The sequence below is a fragment of the Brassica oleracea genome, chromosome C1 (genome assembly GCF_000695525.1).
Source record: "Brassica oleracea var. oleracea cultivar TO1000 chromosome C1, BOL, whole genome shotgun sequence".
In the NCBI taxonomy this organism is placed as follows: domain Eukaryota; kingdom Viridiplantae; phylum Streptophyta; class Magnoliopsida; order Brassicales; family Brassicaceae; genus Brassica; species Brassica oleracea.
In genome coordinates this window covers 24,195,458-24,218,201 of record NC_027748.1, presented here as the reverse complement: position 1 = coordinate 24,218,201, position 22,744 = coordinate 24,195,458, and the positions used below count along the sequence as shown (strand labels likewise).

The window sequence follows — 22,744 nt, the reverse complement described above, 5'->3', positions numbered from 1 at the left end:
CCAGATCTTGCAAACCGATCTAAACTCTCCGAAAATCGAGAAACGATCGCCACGCATATAAGCTCGCTTCCTAAGGAGAGAAAAAACTAGAGACATGAACGTCGTCGTAAAACAGATTTGTTTCTGGCAATTCTCTCGGAACCGACATATTCCAAGTCTTCAACCTGGAAACAACCAAATTACAGTCCAAGCGTCGTCTTCAAACCGACTCGGACTGTCGATCATTCTATTCCTCGAGAAAAAAGGGACGGAGTAGGTGCGTATGCTATACTCGTATACTCTCATACTTCAAAAACATATTCAAACAATACGATGTCTCATCAAGATCATCCTAAAAGCAAACGACAATCTGAGATTCGTCTAAACGATAGGAACTGATCCAAACCATCTTGGAAAAATTCTCAAAGACTATACAGCATCTATCATCGCAATCATTCGTTTAGAAAACCTCTGCCAAACTTCAGAATGAAAGTCGATGATTTGTTGAAGTCATAAAGATCTTTTCCGATTTGATAAAATGAGTTTCGTATAAGAATCATTATACGAGAATTCTTTAGGCATCAAAGCATCACTCTCATTTTTCGTTGAACAACCCGACTCACGGAAAAACATCAAAAACATTTGCGACAAAGCAAAATCAAGAACAAAAGTAACAGAAAATACGACAAAGAGAACACGTCCTCCCCGCTCGTCGACTAAGTCTATCGCTGTTTAACTGATTCATTCAAGAAACCTGCAAAAACATTTCGCGACTAGATCTCGGTGAAATAACCTTTGGGCAAACTCCATGAGTGACTCAGAGAAACTTTCACCGAAGAATAAAAACAAAAGCGAAAACGTTTTTCAAAAATCTGCGGAAACATCGTTATTTTGACATCTCCATATGTCGCGTCAATTTAATAAATTTTTAAAACCCGGTCGCCCGTTACTTACGCAAAAAATCCTTCGTATAATCAGATTGTCGAAGCCCAGTCGCTACGTAGTGACCGAGTGTTCATTCCGCTCGGTCGCAACGTAGCAACCAAGCTCGAGCCGAAGCTCGGTCGCAACGTAGCGACCGAGCTCAAGCCGAAGCTCGGTCGCTAAGCGTTCGTTCCGCTCGGTCGCTACGTAGCGACCGACCTCTTCCGAAATGTTGATACGACATTAGTCCATGCATTCTCGTCTACCCGTCGATGCTATCTCCCGAAGACCGTAGCGAACCCATTTCATGTTTCCCGCCATTCTAAGTCATCGATCAAACTTTACGGTAAAAACCACGAAAAGTTCGTTCTTTATCGAAAGAAGCCGTAATAAACGCTTCGAGTCAGAAGACGGCCCAAAGGGACCTAAGACATGACTCGAGGCCCAACTTACGATTTCTTAGCCAACAGCCCGTAAGCCGCATGACGGTTTACGCTTAGTTCGCAAGGAAAGATAAATGTCAAGTCTCCGCGGATAAATACGAAATTTTGAAAATAATTACGAAGATCGGAAAAAATGGAATATCTCCATTTTTATGCAATGACGACTTAAGGGCAGAAGAGGAAAAGCGTAAACCGACCTAGGAGCCAGTATATAAGAAGTCCTACGCGAGAGGCATGGGGAGAGACTTTTTTCATTCACAGCAAACTTAGCACTTAGAGCAATTTTAGGCAATTTTCCGTTTTTGTTATTCGAGCTGCGACTCAATTAGGTTTTTGCCGTCTTAGGGTTTTAGAACTAGGAATCTCGCCGACAGCTCTCATAGCCAAGGCTTCTACCTTGTTGTAACGCTCATACGCGAATTCGGAATAAAAATCTTTTTGCTCTCTTTTACGATTTCTTATTTCTTTTCTTCTTTAATTGTGTGTTCTGATTGCTTGGCGTGTGGTTTAACAGATATCCGGGACCTCTGGGAAATTAGGGTTTTCCTAACTTTCCTAATTTAAACGGAAATCGACAGTGCGAATTTCGGTTCCCACAAGGGTTTGGCTGATTCATAGAGAGAAGCGCAGATTGTTTGTTTCTGATTCCATGAATCGTTTTATAATTCTTTACCTCTGTTGCAGGGAAAACAGAGGATGTAGAGAAAGACAGGTGTCAAATAAGGAGTGGAGGAAAGGGAGGAAGTCGTTAACCGCTTAACAGAAAGGAGGAGCTAATCAGAGTGTGACACGCGTCTTATTTTGATTAGTCGAGTCTGTTTGTTTTGTTACGAGTATAAACAGAGTCGTCGTCTCTTTCTTTTAGATTCATTCAAAAAATAGAGTTGTAATTTCTCAAATCTTGATACATTTCTGTAATTCGTTTCATAGTTCATTGTGGGAAAGATCGTTCTATCTTCAGGATCTTTTGTACTTGAGCTTCGATTTGGTGTTTCTCGGAACGGCGAATCGATCTTTATAACGGAATCACAATCTCCGTTATCAGTGGTATCAGAGCCGTCGCATCCTCGGATTACGCGGCGTTAGTGATCGGAAACAATGGTGGAAACAAGAGCACAAGCTCTATTGAAGAACACGATGGCGGTGCATAAGATGGATGGAGCTACGACGTCACGATTTGAAGCGATTGAGAAGGCGATAGAGTTACAGAACGAGAAAACGTCTCAGATAGGAGAGCGTGTGAAGGAGAAGGTGGAAGCGTTCGAAATGATGATGAATCGTAATACGATAAACGCGTCGACGAGTGCTACAATACCAGTTCATGACGAAATGAATTCCGGTGCGGAGAACAACGTTCCGTGATTCAATCAACATGGATTTCATCGTCACAATAATGGTATGACGAGATTGGGGAAGATCGACTTTCATAGATTCGACGGTACTAAGGTCAAAGAGTGGTTTCCGAAGGTTGAGCAGTTCTTTGTGATTGATGATACTTCGGAGGAGGCTAAAGTCAGTCTTAAGTCGATGCATTTTGATGGTGAAGCTTACGCATGGCATAGTACAAGAAGATGAGGGAGCTTTGATATTACGCAATTGGAGAGGTTACAGGAATAGACTTAAAGAAAGATTTGAAGAAGTCTTGGATGATCCTATTGCGGAGTTGAAGAAATTGAAGGAGACAGAAGGGATTGCGGAGTATCATGCTGAGTTTGAGTTGATCAGAGCAAGGCTTCGTATGTCAGAGGAATACCTATTGAGTGCTTATTTGGCAGGGTTGAGATTGGATACTCAGATGCATGTCAGAATGTTTCATCCAACTTCAACTCGAGAGTGTTTAGTACTGGGTAGATTGTACGAAAGGGCACATCCGAGGAGAGAAACGAAGAGTAATTGGAGCCAACATAAGCCTCCGTAGAATCAACAGAAGGAAATACTAGGGAGTAAGAAGGAAGAAGGAAGTAAGAACAAGGAGGAGGTGTCAAAGCAGAGAGAAACGAATGGTAAGATGAAACCATTCTTATCTCAAGCGGAGATGAGCGAGAGGAGAGCTAAAGGGTTATGCTATTACTGTGATGAGAAGTTTACTCCTGATCATTACTTAAAACATAAAAAGACTCAATTGTATGCAATGGAGTGTGAGGAAGAAGATATTTTTCATGAGGCGTTGGATTATGAAGAAGAGGAGGAACAATATGAAGCGAAGGATCAAGCTAGGATCTCAATCAATGCGATATCTGGTATTACTGATTATACTACAATGAAAGTGAGGGGATATCATGGGAAGAAGACGATATACGTATTGATTGACTCAGGATCAACACATAACTTCATTGATCCTAAGATTGCAGAGATATTGGGATGTAAAATCAAAGAAGCAGGGAAGACAAAAGTTGCAGTAGCTGATGGCAATAGAATTACAGTGTCTGGAAAGATTGAGAACCTCCAATGGGAGTTTCAAGGTCAACAGTTTACCTCTGACTTCATGGTAATTCCGCTTGGTGGTCACGATATGGTTTTGGGAGTTCAATGGTTGGCAAAGCTTGGACCTATTACATGGGATTTTGAGAAGCTGGAGATGAGGTTTAAGTGGGGAAATCATAAAGTATTACTGACGAGTATTCAACCAGGATCAGTAAGAGAAGTGAAGTTTAAGAGGAAGCATAAGTCGCAAGAGTCTGAGATGCAGTTACATATGATTTATGCATATGAAGAATGTGACGGAGCAGCTGTGAAGTTGAATGTGTTAGGAGTTAACACAACACAAGGCCATATGGATGAGAGGATTGAGAAGCTAACAAGAGAGTATGCATATATATTTCAAGAACCGAAAGAGTTACCACCTTTCAGGCTCAATCACAACCACAAGATAATCTTGAAGGAAGGAGCTGAGCCAGTAAACCAACGACCCTATAGGTATGCGGTTTATCAAAAGAATGAAGTGGATAAAATGGTTAAAGAATTGCTCCAAGCAGGAACAGTCCAGCCAAGTTCCAGTCCCTATGTGTCACCAGTCGTCTTGGTCAAGAAGAAGGACAACACTTGGAGGCTCTATGTAGACTATAGAATATTGAACAACATGACTGTGAAAGATAGATTCCCTATTCCTCTCATTGATGACTTGATGGATGAGCTTGGAGGATCATCAGTTTACTCAAAGATTGATTTGAGGGCTGGTTACCATCAGTTAAGAATGGAGAAGGAGGATGTTCATAAAACGGCTTTTAAAACGCATAGTGGGCATTATGAGTACTTGGTCATGCCGTTTGGATTAACAAACGCACCTGCAACATTTCAAGGATGGATGAATGATGTGTTTAAGGAGTGCTTGAGGAAGTTTGTTCTGATATTGTTTGATGACATTCTCATATACAAATCTTGTATGGAAGATCATCTCAAACATCTCAGAATAGTCTTTGAATTGATGAGAATCCATAAGATGTTTGCTAAGCAGAGCAAATGTGCGTTTGCAACATCAAGAGTGGAGTACTTGGGACATTTCATACAAGCTTCAGGAGTGTCTACTGATCTAAGTAAGATCAAAGCAGTCGCTGAATGGCCAACACCAAGTACCTTGAAAAAGTTGAGAGGGTTCTTGGGGCTAGCAGGCTATTATAGGCATTTTGTGAAGGATTTTGGCATCATAGCGAGACCTATGACTGTATTGCAAAGAAGGATGCTTTTAAATGGACTGAGGAGGCTCAGGTTTCATTGGAGCAGTTGAAGAAAGCTTTATGTTCGGCATCGGTTTTAGCCCTTCCTCAATTTGATAAACCTTTTGTGGTGGAGACTGATGCCTGCAATCAAGGCATTGGTGCGGTTTTGATGCAGGAGGGTCATCCATTGGCATTCATAAGTCGTCATTTGAAAGGCAAGCAACTGAGTTTATCGATCTATGAGAAGGAGTTACTAGCTGTTGTGTTTGCAATACAAAAATTGAGGCACTACTTGTTGACTAATCATTTTGTGATCAAGACTGATCAGAGAAGCTTGAAGTATTTACTAGAGCAATGGCTTAACACTTCAATACAGCAAAAATGGTTAGCAAAGTTGCTAGAATTCGACTATGAGATTCAGTATAAACAAGGTAAAGATAATGTGGTGGCAGATGCATTATCTAGAGTGGATGGAGCAGAAATATTGCATATGGCAATGACAGCAGTGGAGTGTGACTTGTTGAAGAGGATACAAGAAGAATATGAGAAGGATGCGCTGTTAAAAGACATCATTGAGGAGTTGAAAAAGAAACCTACGAGTAAGAAACATTTATCTTGGTACCAGAACATTTTGCGGAGGAAGAATAAAATTGTGGTGCCATCTGAAGTAACACTCCGAGAGATGATTTTGAATTGGTTACATGGGTCTAGTCATGCAGGACATTCAGGACGGGATGTAACAGTTCAGAGAGTGAAGAGTTTGTTCTATTGGAAAGGCATGGCTAAAGATATCCAGGCCTAGATCAGAGCATGTATGGTTTGTCAACAGTGTAAATACGACACTGCAGCATCTCCTGGTCTATTGCAGCCATTACCTATACCTGAAGGTGTTTGGATGGATATCTCTATGGATTTCATAGATGGTTTACCTCTCTCGGGTGGGAGGTCAATAATACTAGTGGTGGTGGATCGTTTGAGTAAAGCAGCACATTTCATTGCCTTGAAACACCCTTACTCGGCAGCTTCAGTGGCTCAAGCTTTCCTGGACAATGTGTTTAAGCTGCATGGTATGCCGCGCTCTATAGTCAGTGATCGAGATGCAATCTTCACAAGTGACTTTTGGCAGGAGTTATTCAAGCTACAAGGATGCACCTTAAACCTATCAACGGCTTATCATCCGCAGAGTGATGGTCATACGGAAGTAGTAAATCGTTGCTTGGAGACTTATTTGAGATGCATGACAAATGATAAGCCACAGTTATGGAGTAAATGGCTGACTCTTGCGGAGTATTGGTATAATACAAGCTATCACTCAGCTACTCAGACTACCCCTTATGAGATTGTCTTTGGTCAACCTCCACCAATTCATCTTCCTTACTTGTCGGGAGAAGCTAGAGTTCAAGTAGTGGCTAAGAGTTTACAGGAGAAGGAAGATATGTTAATGGTTCTTAACTTTCATTTACTACGAGCACAACACAGGATGAAGCAGGTGGCTGATAGGCATCGCAGTGAGAGATCTTTTGAGTTAGGAGATTGGGTGTTTGTGAAGCTTCAACCTTACAGGCAACAATCAGTGGTTCAACGCTCTTCTCAAAAGATAGCACTGAAGTACTATGGTCCTTATAAGATCTTGGATAAGGTGGGAGTAGTGGCATATAAGTTGCAACTACCTACATCATCTCAAATCCACCCGGTCTTTCATGTATCTCAGTTGAAGCGTTTGGTAGGGAATGCCACTACATCTAATCAGTTGCCTTCGGTCTTATATGATGTGTCGCTCAAGGAACCTACGTTTTGCTTGGCTCGCAAGATGGTTCAACGCCAAGGCCAAGCAGCTACGATGGTATTGGTGCAATGGTCTAACCAAACAGCGGAGGAAGCGACGTGGGAGTATTTGTTTGATATGAAGAAGAAGTTTCCAGCATTTGAGTTCTAACCTTGTGGTCAAGGTTGTCAAAGGAGGGAAGTTGTGTTACAGGGAAAACGGAGGATGTAAAGAAAGACAGGTGTCAAATAAGGAGTGGAGGAAAGGGAGGAAGTCGTTAACAGCGTAACAGAAAGGAGGAGCTAATCAGAGTGTGACACGCGTCTTATTTTGATTAGTTGAATCAGTTTGTTCTGTTACGAGTATAAACAGAGTCATGGTCTCTTTCTTTTAGATTCATTCAGGAAAATAGAGTTGTAATTTCTCAAATCTTGATACAATTCTGTAATTCGTTACATAGTTCATTGTGGGAAAGATCGTTCTATCGTCGGGATCTTTTGTACTTGAGCTTCGATTTGGTGTTTCTCGGAACGGATCTTTATAACGGAATCACAATCTCCGTTATCAACCTCTACGTCTCCCAATCAATGGCAGACCACGTTCGCTACACCTCCTCCATTCCGCCTTATATATACGTTATCTTACGAGAGGAACCCTACGGCCCTCATTCTCTCAACAATTCGTCCTCCAATAAAACTGTATTACACCTTCTTAAAATGATTTCATCCGCTGCTCCAGTTGCCAAAGCCGCCGTCTGCCACTCAACTTTCGGTTCTCTCCATTTTCGGGATTCTCGGAACATCAAAAAAATGACGAGTTCATGGGAATCAGCTTCTCTTCCTTGATGACACGGTAAAGACTTCTTCGATCAATTGCAACCTCTCTTCCAGATCTGTTTATAATCGCCTATCTAACTCTTCATTTAAATATCTCATCTGACTGAATATGCAGAATTCGGAGATCCACGGCTTCATCCCCGCTGGTCGTAGATATCATGAAGGTTCAGTTCATCAATGTGTGGAACTGCGTTTTTATTGTGTTTTGAGATAACTGGGCGCATCACATACTACTAAGGTTGGTATCTTCTAGCTGAATTCTCCCTCCTTCAACCGTGTGAATAACAAAGTAATCACATGAAATTCATATATTTTTTTTCTCCTTTGTATGTTGTATATAAATCCATAGGTTGAAGGAAAAAAGGAGCGTGTAATCACATCCCTCAAATCCGAGTAAGGAGGATCTAGAGGCATGGAGAAGATATAAACTTTGAAGGAAGAGTTAACAGAGACTGTTACGAGAAACACTGAGTTATACAAGGTGAATAAATAATACTATTGCCTTTCAAATTGATTCTAATTCAGTGTACCATTATAAGCGACTAGAAAGCAGGAGACATGTGTTTGAGAGAATTTCTTCAGAGATTGTTTTGTCATAGCAACCATTTTTTGTAATAGGAACTTCAGTCTGCGGAGTTGCAGCAGAATAGTCGAGGTGTTTCAAATTAGAGGTATGTAGGATATTACTTCTCTTTCCATTTTGAAAGCGTAGTGTAAGTTCCTGTTTGATATCTGAACATTATCGATGTGCTCACAGGTTGAGGATGCAGAGGTAAGACAAAAGATTAAGACAATGGAAACACTTGAAAAGAAACTGGAATTCCTCCACCGTCAGAGAGCCGTTGTGTCTGAACAAGCCACCGCCAATATGAATGGCAAAAGACAAAACCCTGGTAGCATCTGAGGATGGCTTGCTGGAACTCTTCCGCCAAAAGCATGAATCCCCCATGAAGTTACGTTTTTTTTTCGGTATTTCTCTTTTTCATTACCAGTCTCATCTTTTATATAATGGATTCTATAAGTATTCATTTATGAAACCTCACTGTTGGTCTTTAGTATAGTTTATAAATCCACAGGAGCCAATTTATAGGTAATGTACTGGATATGGTCTTTGTAAACAGGTGAGTGGAAGTGGACAAAGCTACTCAAGAGAACCGAAGAGATCAACAAGGCCTTTGCCAATGAAGTCTCATGGGACCGAGCTTCCACGTCTTCTACTCAAGCACCAACACATAGACCAAGTGAAAGAACATATGGTGCGATCTAAACCGTTAGTTGTCTTTGCTTAAGGTTCTGTCTCAGTCAATGTTATGGATTGCAGTTGAACTGTGGTATTCAGGTTTTTTTTTTTTTTACATTCATGTTTAGTTTCTAGAATGAGGAAAAACAAAATTGTGAAATTAAGAGTCAAGCAAGTAGAAAGCTTCACCTTGAGATTGCTTTTACCTGCAGATTCATGTGTTATGGTAGATAACGACAAACAAAGTTTACTTTCTTTGCTTCAGTTACAAAAGAACAAGAGCGTGTTCACAAGTCGATAAAGATTGACACTTGAAAGAAATTTTATTTTTTTTCAAAGAGTAGTTAGGAATCTTTCTACTCTCTTCTTTTTCTCACTACGTAAAAAGTCTTGGACTTTGTCTCTGCAAACACAGTTTTATCATTTTATGTATGTGTATAACAAGTCATTTGCAAATGTAAATATTATTTCTTTTCAATTCTTTTTTAGGATGTACTTTTAAAAAGGAAATAAAGAGATACACATCATACATAAATTTTGTCGTAGTTGGTTCTTGCTTAAAATAAGGAGTAAATTGTTGCATCTACAATCATATGATATATTTGATCTCTAAGTCATTTTGTATGTCATCTAATCTACTAACGGTTTGTGCGTGTGCTAATTGTATACAATTTTGAAAATACAAGATTATATTAATTTTTCTACTTGAAACTTCTTTTATTAATATTTTAAAAGGTAATTATTATTACCTTGCTTTTTATGAATGTATGGCTCAATGTTGGTACCAAGCTGTTTCGAACACTGAGCCTGAGTGGAAAGGGCACAGCCTAATTCTAAATTCTTAAAATCTTATACTCTTAAAAAGAAAAATATGAGTAACCAGTGTTCTAAATTGTTCAATGATAAAAAAAAATAAAAAAATTGTTCAATGATGTGTTGGGCTGCATATCCTCCAACTTTTCTCATAAATACTGAGTGAAACTGTATAAAGTTTTCCTTTCCTCTTGTAACCATATAAAGCTTCTTTTCAAACAAACAAAAAAATATGGATTTAGGATTAGACTCTAATACGACTAAATCTTATATATTGCAATGCTTTGATTTTCTAAATTTAGGTTTAAAGTTATGAGGTTTTCAAGGGATTTATGGATTGTTTTAGAATCAGACTTGAGTAAATCTAGATAAGTATTTTTATCGTTAATTACGAGTTGACATTCTTAGATATTTTGAACCTGATGATTAAGCTTATCTGTTATTTAAAAAGCACGAAAAACTCAAAGTCCAAAACTTACAGATTCATTCTGTTTTCTAAATTACGGATTTGATTTGAGAATTATAAAATTTATAGATGTAACAAGGGTGCAAAAAGGAAAAGATTACACCAAATTTTTTGCTACCTGTGTTATTCCCGCTAAACGCAACGAAGACAGCTGAGTCTGTTGAATCTGTGACCAGCATCTGAACATGGTACCAATATAATGGAATGTTGCGATTTTGTTAGTGATTTATTGTCATAATATACGTATATAGGGTAGAGAAAATTCTTTAAGTTTAAATTTGAATGCAATACCACAAAACAGAAATTGCTTTGTAGACATGGTAGCGTGTGTTTCAGCGGCGGATCCACCCAAAGAAGGAGTGGTGTCAAATGACACCCACAAAAATTTGATAAAAACTTTAAATTTGTGCTTAAATTTTGTATAAATTCAGTAGCTCAATGCTCAGTGGTAATATTCACCCATTGAACCCACAAAAATTTAGGTTTGATTCCATCTTGACCCCTCTTTAACATTTATTTTTTATTTAAGAACCATATTGATCCCACTTAAAATTAGGACTGGATCCGCCACTGCGTGTATAAGTGAAAACACAACATTCTGTACACAAGATTATCCAATACATCAACAATATTCTCAGCCCCGCGCTTGCGTGGAGGCTATGCCCTAGTCATTATAATAGTAGAATACTCCAAGGTTGCATCATTCATCTTAAACCATTTTGCGGACATAACAACTTGCACTTAATCCCGAATTCAGCTTTAAGCTAGACAGTTTTTGTGGCAAACCAAATGAATCCTGAAAAACAAAAAAAAAATCACATTTCATCAAACTCATCATATCTTCAAACAAAGTTTACAGTCAATACGAATAAAGATATTCTAAAGTACCCTCTCTTTGTATCCATTAACGTTTTCGAATGCTTGATCAGCTTCTTTGGAACTATCGAAAACAACAAGAGCACAATAGTTACCTCCCTGTGTTTTTGCCGGCTATCAAAAAAAAATCAGAAAAGAATTCAGTGTGAAGGAACTTTAGAAAGAAAAAAACTTTAAAATAAACATATTCATATGCTTTTGATTATCACCTTAACATCAAGTTTAAACTTTGTAGAATGAAATTCTCCAGCGAGAACAAGGTTCAATTTTTCAGATGGCACATAGGAAGGGATTCTATGAATGAAGAGTCTTGATTTCTCAGCCTCCAGCATCTATAGAAATAAGCCATCAGTAAATGATAAATTATAGTTTGTTTGTAAATAAATCTATTATAAAAACCTCTTTTGATGGGGTAACTGTTGTGTCAAATGGTTTCTTTATAAAAGCAAGTGCAATATTCATTGAAGCTGCAGCGTCGTGTACACAATTATGAGAAACACCTTCCTTTCGAACTTCCTTACAAAAAATCGCTTGTAAAATAAAAAAAATCAGAAATACGAGAATGTCTTTTTCTAGTAAATTACTTCAATAGTAGTAACATAACCATTATAGAGGGTACCTTGTAAAGGTCATTAAGTGAAGGTTTTCTTGAATTTCTAGCATTTGAAAATTTGAACACAAGTGCTGTATCCATTACTTTAGGATGATCTATCTTCAACACTGTAAGCCAATATATACCAATAATTTAGAACAATTATATATTAAAAATAGTATATTACTCACTCTTAGAATGCCATTTTTACTTACCATTCATGTCTTTGTTCAGACTGTGACCAACCAAAAAGCACCATCAGAGAGATAGTGCTGAAGTTCTCTCTGCACAATTAAATTAAGAATTTTCATAAAATAGGAGAAAATATCATTTATAGATACAACAATGTATACCTGAATATCTACCACAGTGAGAGTTGCTTTTTCGATGTCATGTGCAGTAAGTCCTGTAATGGCTGTCCTATAGTCAACAATAGGTTTGGCCGGTTTCACAAATTTGTCAAGAATCACCTAAAGCAATAAACATTTAATCAACTGAACCAAGATTACAAAAAAAAAACAAGAAACCAACAAATACCTTTCCATGACGGTCTACAGCGCCGACTCTAACCAGACCTTCAGTCCCATCTTCACGAAGAACCATCTCGCAATCGACAGCTATCATGTCGGTTGATTTCATCACAGTCGACGACTTCATTCCAATATCGGATACAAGCCAGTCCTGCTTTTAGCAATTCTTAAGAAACAGTCTAAACAAGAAACTTCAACACGTTAAACATAAAGAGACAATGATCCAAAGAAATGAAACAAACATTGGAGAGTGATGGGAAAGAATAGTCTGATGAGAATTCTGGATGATTCATGGTCAGTCGAATAAGCATCTGTACAGTCCAAAAGATAAATTCAAACACATACTACTACCAATATATATATATACGCATCGTTAAAACATGTTTTCTTTGTTAGACAGCTAACACTCACCTGCTCAGGAGTGTTATTTTCAGTAGTCACCTGCTTCAACTTTTCAAATAGAAGACTATTGGCACGACATTGCAGAGCCTAAAGAAAAAAATGAATTGGTTTAGAATTAGAACCAACACTCTAGTAATTAGCAAGCATTAGGTAGTTTATAATTACAATAACAAAACCTTCAAATCTTCTTTCTTCTTGAAGGTTGTGAGAAAAGCGACCAACACGTCACGGGAAACCATGGAAATGCTAGATGGTGTTAAAGCTCTTTGGTTGCAAAAAGCTAAAAAATCAATCCATCCTCCGTGTTCTCCTCGTAGACCTCGAAGATGCACTTGCTTCACCAGCTCTTCCAGCACCTAGTCGAAAAATGTTATCGAGCATATAACGTAAGATACATAGAATGTAACGTACCCTGACAACGGAAGAAATCTCGAAATTAACAAAACATATTCAAAGAAAAAAAGAAAATATTATTCTCGGCGGTGGCTAGATTATGATCCATATGTGCCGTCGAATAAGTTGTGAAATGTAGTGATTTTGGCCTAGGACTGTTGGGGTTTTTAAAGAACATTAAAGAAATTTTCAAACGTTTTAACTTCCAACAACTACATAATCTCGAAAACTTTCCAAAAATGCTTCGTAAATGATGTTATTTTAAGAGTTGTTTAATTTTGGAGTTAAAAGTCAAATAATGTGTTCCAATTTCACAATTTTTTGGAATCGTAAAACTCCAAATAAATCTTCTTCTTTTCTGATCAACAAATCTTCTTTTTCTTTTCAATATTTTTTTTTAAATCCTTTTTTAAAGCATGAAATTTTTTTGTAAATATCAGATCAAACAAAAAACTAGAACCTAATACCGAAATGGGGTTTTGTTTTCATATACAAACGAGGTAAACAGATTTTGTAATGATCTCTGTTTCGATATGATTATCCAAAAAAAATTGGAACAACTTGTTAGCAAACAACAAAAACACATGAAAATACTAATCTTCTAATGAATTTGCAATTTATCGAATATAATAATAGAGATTACTGAATCTTTATTCATCGGCAATCTTTTTTGGTTCCATGAGGGAGAGACAAAGCCATTCGCCTTTCTGTAAACTTGGCCCCAACCCGACAGTACCTAACAGTAGTCCATGTCTTCTATATCGACAAATCTTGCTAACTTTCGGTGGTTTACCGACGCAGTTGGGTAAAATACACACCGACTTCAGAGACAAAGTGATATGCAGACACGTCGGTTTTCTCCTTTGAAGATGACTAATAAAGCAACTGAGCTTGAAATTTCAGGTTATACCACACTTATCAGACACGTTGATCATATCATACATTTCTCTCTGCAGTTTAAAGCTTTTAATAAGTGAAAAAAAAAAAAAAAGAAGATATGATTGGTAGTACTAGTTAATAATAATAACATACATGATCACATGAAATATTGATAATGAATTGTTAAGATCATACAAATAAACAAGAGGTAATACAGAAGCGGAATCAAGTAGAACCAGTAGCTTCACTTTGCAACCATCTCCTTAGTGTGAAAGCCACAAAGTTCTTACTTGCAAGTAACTTCGTCTTCAACATAGCTAACCTACCACCACCACCAGCACCTGCAAGCTCTGCATCCCCACCGCCATCAGCAACGGGCGTCAGCACCTCCTCAACCACCGTCTCAAGACCTCTACCGCCATGCTCACTTACCATGACCGGACCTTTGGTCTCATCTCCATCCATACTCACCACCAACGTCCTCCGCCGTTCACGCAGCCACTCCCTGACATCCCCTGTAACAACTATACACTTCTTCACCTTCAGTTTCACCAGATTAGGGCAGCCCAAAGCAAGCGCCTTGATCCCAACATCCGTAATCGGACACCCCTTGATGCAGAACTTCCTCAGCGCCACACACTTCTCCGCAATGCAAGCCATCTCTACATCTCCAATCGCACCACTCCCACAAAGAGCTAACCGTTCCAGCTTCTTACAGTTCGAAGCAATAGGGGACAAGCTGGTATGCGTGGCGTCAACACCAATAAGCACAAGCTCTTGCAATAACAAGCAGTGTATAGATAAAGCCATCAGACCTTCATCACCGATCCTCTTAGTCCTCCACCCATCAATGTGAAGCTTCCTAAGCAATCTACATCTCTCCACAACACAAACCAGACCTGAATTCGAGCATTCGGGTGTCTTCACAATGTGCAAAGTCTCCAACTTTCGACATTTCGATATCGCAGAGAGCCCAAAGTCACTAACTTGGAGCCTTTCCAAGTGAATCTCAGTCAAAGAACTGTTACCATCGCCGTTAACTTGAAGAACTTTATCCCAATTACCTAAACAACGAATGATTCTCAGCTTCTTTAACGTTCTTGACGCAACTAAAGACTCGAACACCTGACCGTTAACAAGCTCCTTCAAGCAGATAGATCTCAGCGAAGACGATGAGTGGAGCTTAACCGCCTCCGCCGTTTCGTGGATCCCTCGTATCCTCTTCACAGACAACTCCTCAAGAACCTTGCAATGCTCCAGCACAGCGTTCAACCCTCTCGCTCCAAAATCACAAGAGCCGCACGAGAGCTTCTTCAGGCTCTTGCAATTTCTCGCGAACGACTCCATCCCTAGATCCGTGATCTCGCGGCAGCCGCGGAGCTTGACACGCGTCAGATTCGAGCAGCGAGTCGAGACCATGGCGAAAGCTTCGTCGCTCAAGCTGAAGGAGTTTCGATCGCATCGGAGAGCGAGCTTCGTCACGGAATCGAATCGGGTGAAGATGGAAGGCAAGAAAGGGAGGATCTCCGCCTTGGCGGCCAGCGATAATCGGTGGCGGTTTTGACCGTCGACGAGTAGCCAACGTTTGGATACTAGAGAGCATCGTTTCCGATCTCCAGCGGTGAGGAACTGGAAGATGTGAGCGAGGCAGTCGTCGGGGAGATCTGCCGTGATATCGCAATCTACGAAATCCGGAGGCCAGAGCCATAGAGCGGTGTCTCGTGTAGTTGAATCCGCCGGAGAAGACGGAGCTTGACCCATTTTGTGTGGTGCATGCGAGCGCCACCCAGTGGAGAGGATAAAAGGGTTGAGTCACGAGTCACGAGTTGCTTTTCCGAGATTTTCTTCAAGAAGTCACCCACCAACTAACCCTCTCTCTCTCCCTTCTTCAAGGCCTATTTATTCCTTATCTCAGCCCACTGGGCTTTCTTATGCTAAATTATGTTATCACAACTGTCAAACATTTTTGGTGATGGAACTCTCAACTATTTGAGTCCATATGCAGGGAACTATGCCACAGAAAATACATACCCAACTTTTACTGTATGCCAAAACATATACTCACTAATCGAAAATTTGAAATTCATGTCTGAACTAAGAGTCGATAAAAAAAATACATATTTCAACTCCTATTGCATACCAAAACATATCTTATAACTAATCAAAAATTTGAAATTTATGCCTAGTCTTTAAAAGTCAACGTTAATCACAATCTATACTATTATTTGCGATTAAATTTTTCGCAGCGGAGCTTTCACGTTAAAAATTAGAGTGGCTAAAGTCTATGTTATCCTTAATGAATTTTTTATATATATTCTATTATATCGTAAAACAAATTTTATATTAAAAATCTTATATATTTTTTAAAAAATAATTATGATGATTCTTATATATTGTGTTGTTATCTTAAAATAATATTTTACCATTATAAAAGCAAAAAAATTAAGTGAAGTGATTTTTTGCAATATTATATTTTTTAGAAAATATAAGATAATTCTTATATATTGTGTTGTTATCTTGATGTAAATATTATTTACTTATAATATTTACTAAATATTATTTACTTATAATATTTACTTATACAAATATATCTTAAAATCACTTCTTAGAAAATATCCTTATACAAATATATTGCTTCATTAATATTTAGTTAGATATTATTTTTATCTTAAAATTTAACTTTCATAATAGTAAAATATTATTTCAAGATAACAACACAATATATAAGAATTATCTTATTTTTTTAAAAAAAATATAATATTGTAAAAAATCACTTCTGTTAATTTTTTTACTTTTATAATAGTCAAATATTATTTTAAGATAACAACATAATATATAAAAATCATCATAATTATTTTTTTTAAAAATATATAAGATTTTTAATATAAAATTCATTTTATTATATTATAAAATATATATAAAAATTCATTAAGGGTAACATAGACTTTAGCCACTCTAATTTTTAACGTGAGAGTTCCGTTGCAAAAAATTATTCCGAAAATAATAGTATAGAATTTCAAATTTTTGATTAGTTAAGGTATGTTTTGGCATGCAATAAGAGTTGGGATATGTATTTTTTTATCGACCCCTAGTTCAGGTATAAATTTCAAGTTTTTGATTAGTGAAGGTATGTTTTGACATGCAGTAAAAGTTGGGGTATGTATTTTCTCAGCGACCCCTAGTTCGGGCATAAATAAGCTGTTTTCCCGTCCATGTGCTATATACCCCAAAAAAACGTAGATCCTAGCACCTCATACATTGATTCATCTTAGGGCTCTTTTGACTTTAAATCACGCATGTTCAATATGGTAATACCAAACCGAACCTAAATAAACATATGGTTTGGTTTTGGTATATACCATATAGACCGAATGGATATGATTTATAAAAACCATAGGATTTGGATATGGTTAGGTTTATAACCGATCAAACCGAATAAACTGAACAAACCCGATCAAAATCAAACATATCAATATATACATTATAACACGATACATGATAATTGATTTGTTATATAAGTTAGTTTTCTTATGACTTATATAACAAATTAACTTATAATAGTTCATGGACTCTAGTAGAAGGTAATTCATATTTTAGTTTGCAAGCATTGAATTATAATATTTACAAGTATTGGATTTATTGATATTTTTTTCTCATCTATAAACGAACTAAATTTCTCCGAAGTTTGGTCGGAGGAGGCATGACCTTGATGGACAAGCATGATCTTGATGGACAATGTCACCAACTATGGGAGAGTTGAAAAAACTTTTTATTTCATGCTTATGTTTTGTTTTTCATTTTTTTATTTTCACACTTTTGAGCTTTGGTTTTGGTTTTAGATTGATTATTTTATTTGATGGTAGATATATTTCTATTTATTTTGTTATTCTTTGACATTCTAATTTTTATGAACATCTGGGAATTTTCTTATAAATGATAGCTTTGACAACATGATTCTTTAAAATTCATATAATATGAAACCAAACCAAACAAAAAAAAAAATTGGTATAAAACCGAATAAACGAAAAAATAGGTAATATATGAATTGAACCAAACTAAATTAGTTATGGTTTCAATATGGTAGCTAATTTTTATAAACTGAAATACCAAAAAAAAAAAACCAAAAACAAAACAAACATAAGCAGGACCAAAATCCATATTGAACTGGCCTAGTTAAAACTATAACCTACAAGAAAAGACATTGTAAGGCATCATTATTCAGTAATAGGTCAGAAAATCTAATTATCGATATTGTTTGATCTTTACTCTAGTTCCAATAGTTTTGGTTCAAATACTACATAACGGAAAACTCGAAGAGCAAACATGAAATGTCAAACTTTATTTATCATGGGATAAAAATATAAACATAATTTCATAAAAGGAAGAAGAAATTTATGAGTATATGTGGCCAGACTTGCCCAAAGAAAAAAAATGTGGCCAGACATGTGTGAAATCTTTCTGGAAGTTGGGTGACTGACGTTAACGAAATTATAAAATTGAAGGTTTCTTTTTCTCAAATTTTTAGTCGAGAGGTTGTTTTACGATCCATCTTTAGTTGATGGTTTTATTACTAAAAACTCAAGTATTAATCACAAAACAAAGATTCAGATATCTTTCCTTTATTTTTGGTTGAGTTAATGTTTTTATACATGAGATCGAACTAGGGGTGAGACAGATCCATATATCTGGGAATTTTAATGTTTCTGGATCAGGAACTGTCGGATCCGTGATTTTAATATTCGTATTTGAATCCCTGGCTCCAGATGAGGAGGCATTACTTTTGATGGACAATGTCACCAACAATGAGAGAGTTAAAAAAAACTTTTATTTCATGTGCTTGTGTTTTGTCTTTCATTATTTTATTTTCACACCTTGGAGCTTTGGTTTGGTTTTAGATTGATTATTTATGTGATGGTAGATATGTTTCTATTTATTTTGTTATTCTTTGACATTATATTTTTTATGAACATTTGGAATTTTTCTAATAAATGATAACTTTGACAACATGACTTTTTAAAATTTATATATTATGAAACCAAACCAAACAATAATGCTTTTTGGAATAAAACCGAATAAACCAAAAATCAGTAATATAAAAACCGAACCAAACGAAACTAGATATGGTTTCAATATGGTAGCTAATTTTAATAAATCGAAATACCAAAAAGCAAAAAATCCAAACAGAAACCGGACCCAAATCCATATTGAACTGGCCTACTTAAAATTATAACCTACAAGAAAATACATTGTAGGCATTATTATTCAGTAATAGGTCAAAAAGCTCATTATCAATATTGATTGTTCTTTACCCTAGTTCCAATAGTTTCGATTCAAATACTACATTATTCAAAGAGCAAACATAAAATTCCAAACTTTATTTATCATGGGATAAAAATATAAACGTAATTTCATAAAAGGAAGAAGAAATTTATGAATATATGTGGCCAGACTTGCCCAAAGAAAAAAAAATGTGGTCAGACATGTGTGAAATCTTTTGGGAAGCTGGGTTACTGACGTTAACAAAATTATAAAGTTGAAAGTTTTTTTTGTTGAATTTTTAGTTGAGAGGTTGTTTTACGATTCATCTTTAGTTCGTGGTTTTATTACTAAAAACACAAGTATTAATCACAAAACAAAGATTGAGAGATATTTTCTTTATTTTTTGTTGAGTAATGTTTTTTACATGAGAATGAACTAGGGCTGAGACAGGTCCAGATATCCGGGAATTTTAAGGTTTCCCGTTTCCGGATCCGGATCTGTCGGATCCGTGATTTTAATATTCGTATCCAAATTTGTGGCTCCAGATGAGGAAGCGTGACTTTGATGGACAATGTCACCAACTATGGGAGAGTGAAAGAGAAACTTTTATTTCATGCATGTGTTTTGTATTTCATTATTTTAATTTCACAGTTTTGAGCTTTGGTTTTGGTTTTAGATTGATTGTTTTATTTGATGGTAGATATGTTTATATTTATTTTGTTATTCTTTGACATTCTATCTTTTATGAACATTTGGTATTTTTCTAATAAATGATAGCTTTGACAACATGACTCTTTAAAATTCATATAATATGAAATCAAACCAAACACTAATATTTTTTTGGTATAAAACCGAATAAACCAAAAAAATCGGTAATATAAAACCAAACCAAACCAAATTAGATATGGTTTCAATATGGTAGCTAATGGTTATGTGAGAAACCATCATCGTCAACAGTGTCAACAGTGATATGTTTGAAACTTTTATTATCAATGATGATATGTCAGTTTTTAATTAAAGAAAATCTTGAAATTTTTTTAGACATAATTTTAATTTTTTTTAAACATAATTTGAATTTTCTAATTTCTGAATTTTCTAATTTCTGAATTTTGTGTATTTTAATTTTATTTTATTCATTTTCTGATTTTTATTTAATTTTCAGAATTTATTTAATTTTCTAATTTCTTATTTAATTTCCTGAATTTTATTTAATTTTCCGAATTTTATTTAATTTTCTGAATTTTTATTTTATATTATGAATTTTATTTAATTCTGATATTTTTAGTTTTCTGATATTTATTTAATTTTCTGAATTAAAATTTTTATTTATTTATTTTATTAATTAATTAATTATTTTTGTAGAAACAACATGTCAACTTTTTATTTGATGAACAATAAGTTAGGTTGAAAGTTCTTTATGATACAAATGTTAATTTAAAATTAAAAGTGCTAGCCAAAAAAATTGAGTTCTTATGCCATTTCCCCCTTTTTTATCAAAGTGAAATGAATATTTAAAAGCATGAAATTGGTATAATATAGTAATTTGAGTTTTTTTACTGAGCTATAATAAAATTTGGTGATAATGAGATCTCTCATATTCGCCGACAAAACTATATACAAATCTATAAGGAGAAAAAATATATACTATTCTACCGTAGATCGATTCAAATTCATATCAACAGTTGATATTCCAATGAGAATATCTATGTTTTTCTAACATGTAAGAATAAATATGTTCTAAATAACTTATCCATAGATTTGGACGTAATAAAATGAAAACAAAATATATAAACGGTGAATAAAGTATTTAAGCAGATTACTAAATTATTAAAATAGAGATATGCTTGAAACAAATATTTGTTGACAGCTTGCAAATTAAAATAGAGATCTAGAGTTTACATAAATTATACTCTCTCCGTTTCAAATTACTTGTGTTTAGACTCCAACACACAGACTAAGAAAACATTTAATTTTATATATTTAATAGATAAAAATATCATTACCAATACACCTAACCACTTTTTAACCAATTAAAAAATAGAAAAAATATAAAATTAATAAATTTTGCATTGAAATTATAAAACGACATTTATTTTGAAACGTGCGTACTAACTTGGAAAATTATGTATTACTATATTTATTTATTGTTTGAAAAAAAAATATATATATATATAGTAATACATAATGTTCACAATTATTTATTTTTTTGAGAAAAAAATAGTAATACTATATAGTTAACTTTTCCAGTTCGCAAATTCTGATATACACAAGTCAAATTAAATGTTTTAGGTTTTATGATTCTTAAAATTCATGAATAATCGAGCATAATCCTTATAATAGTAATATTGGACCCAAAGATTAATATTTCTCTTCAATGTAATAAACTAATATATCAGCTTAACGGCATATTTTTTCAAAATTAGCGAAACACCACCTTAATTTTTAACTAATATCTCAGCTTAACGCCATATTTTTTCAAATTTAGAGAAACGCCACCTTAATTTTTCCAGTCACGTTGGCAAGAGAAGTTTGATTTTTTCCAACAATTAAGCTCATCAAAATTTTGTTCTGGTTGAGTTTTCAAGTTCTTATACACTATGTATGGTGTGAGTGAATGTAATGTTAGGCATAACTATTGTAGGGTTTTATGGTTCATCGACTCACTGGTGACTGGCCTCGTTTACAAAGTAAAGCACAACTTTGTAAAGAAGAAAATATAACTTTGCTTCTCTCCTAACTCTCTCAACTCTTTCTCTCATAACTCTCAATTTTCGTCGTTTTTTTCGTCTCCGGGTGTCGGCGGTGAACTGTCGTCGGTGGTGTCCCTTCCCTTCTTCTTTGCCTCTTTTGTTTCCTTTATCTCTTTCTCTGATATGTCGAACCTCTAGAGTGGTTTTCGATATCAGATCTCAGATCCGAGACGTCAGTGTTAATTTTGTTTGGTGGTAGGCTTCATCCGGAGTGGCGACGAGGTGTAAGTGGTGGGGAAGTGGTGAGGTCGACTTTTACGGTGGTTGAAATTTGGATTAACAATTTTATGTTTTGTTCGATTCATTCTTTTACAGAGCTTTGTTGGCGCATGGTCTTCATTTTGGCTCTCTCCGGCTCGTTTCTATCTCGGATCTGTGTCAGCGTGGGGCGGTGGTGTCAGCTCTCATCCTTCTCTTTTGTGTCTTGGTGTATGAGGAGCTTTTGATATCACTCAAATTATCCTAAGGAGTGACTTTTACTCTCTCAAATAAGAAGTTCAATTGTAGTACTTAGGGATCGGATACACAAGGAGTGAGGGCACACAATAGATCTAGTTCAGTGGACAGTGGTGATTAAGCTAGGCAAATAGTTTAAAAGCAGTAAATAATGAAAGCAGGGTGAACAAGCAATTGTTCAGTTGATTGAGGTTGTAAACAATTAATAGAAATAGCTAGATCTACGATTTCAAATAATCAGGATTATAGTGATATAGAATGTTCAGGTTGACAATCCTAGAACTCGAAGTCTAATGCAAAAGGTATCCAGCTTTCGTTGTGAATCAATTATATTGACTACGTCCAATATCTCAGTTGTCGTTTGTTGATATGGATCGATGCTATTGACTTAGCGTCGATCGATGCTTCCTTAAGCAAGTGTTAGCGAGTTGATCGATAGGTTCACTAGTCTTAACTAAATCAGTTGTCGCTTGTTTCTAGCAATT

The 22,744-nt window shown here is 35.9% G+C and overlaps 1 protein-coding gene, 1 long non-coding RNA gene and 1 pseudogene across 3 annotated transcripts; 1 reads left to right on the top strand and 2 right to left on the bottom strand.

Annotated features, from left to right (window-relative positions):
- Nucleotides 1-7,189: 7,189 nt before the first annotated feature.
- On the top strand, nucleotides 7,190-9,098 carry LOC106344457. 2 transcript variants are annotated; one of them, XR_001270176.1, is made up of 6 exons: nucleotides 7,190-7,619; nucleotides 7,719-7,841; nucleotides 7,953-8,084; nucleotides 8,222-8,274; nucleotides 8,361-8,555; nucleotides 8,725-9,098. It is a non-coding gene; the product is annotated as an uncharacterized LOC106344457 (long non-coding RNA). The 2 variants fall into 2 exon arrangements; XR_001270175.1 differs by having other exon boundaries at nucleotides 8,361-8,572.
- A 1,603-nt stretch (nucleotides 9,099-10,701) lies between these two features.
- LOC106298094 lies at nucleotides 10,702-13,604 on the bottom strand (annotated as a pseudogene).
- A 292-nt stretch (nucleotides 13,605-13,896) lies between these two features.
- LOC106311902 (F-box/LRR-repeat protein 16) lies at nucleotides 13,897-15,666 on the bottom strand. The gene has a single exon (XM_013749233.1). It carries the CDS (start codon nucleotides 15,553-15,555, stop codon nucleotides 14,020-14,022), a length of 1,536 nt encoding a protein of 511 aa, XP_013604687.1. The 5' UTR covers nucleotides 15,556-15,666; the 3' UTR covers nucleotides 13,897-14,019.
- Between the last annotated feature and the right edge of the window lie 7,078 nt (nucleotides 15,667-22,744).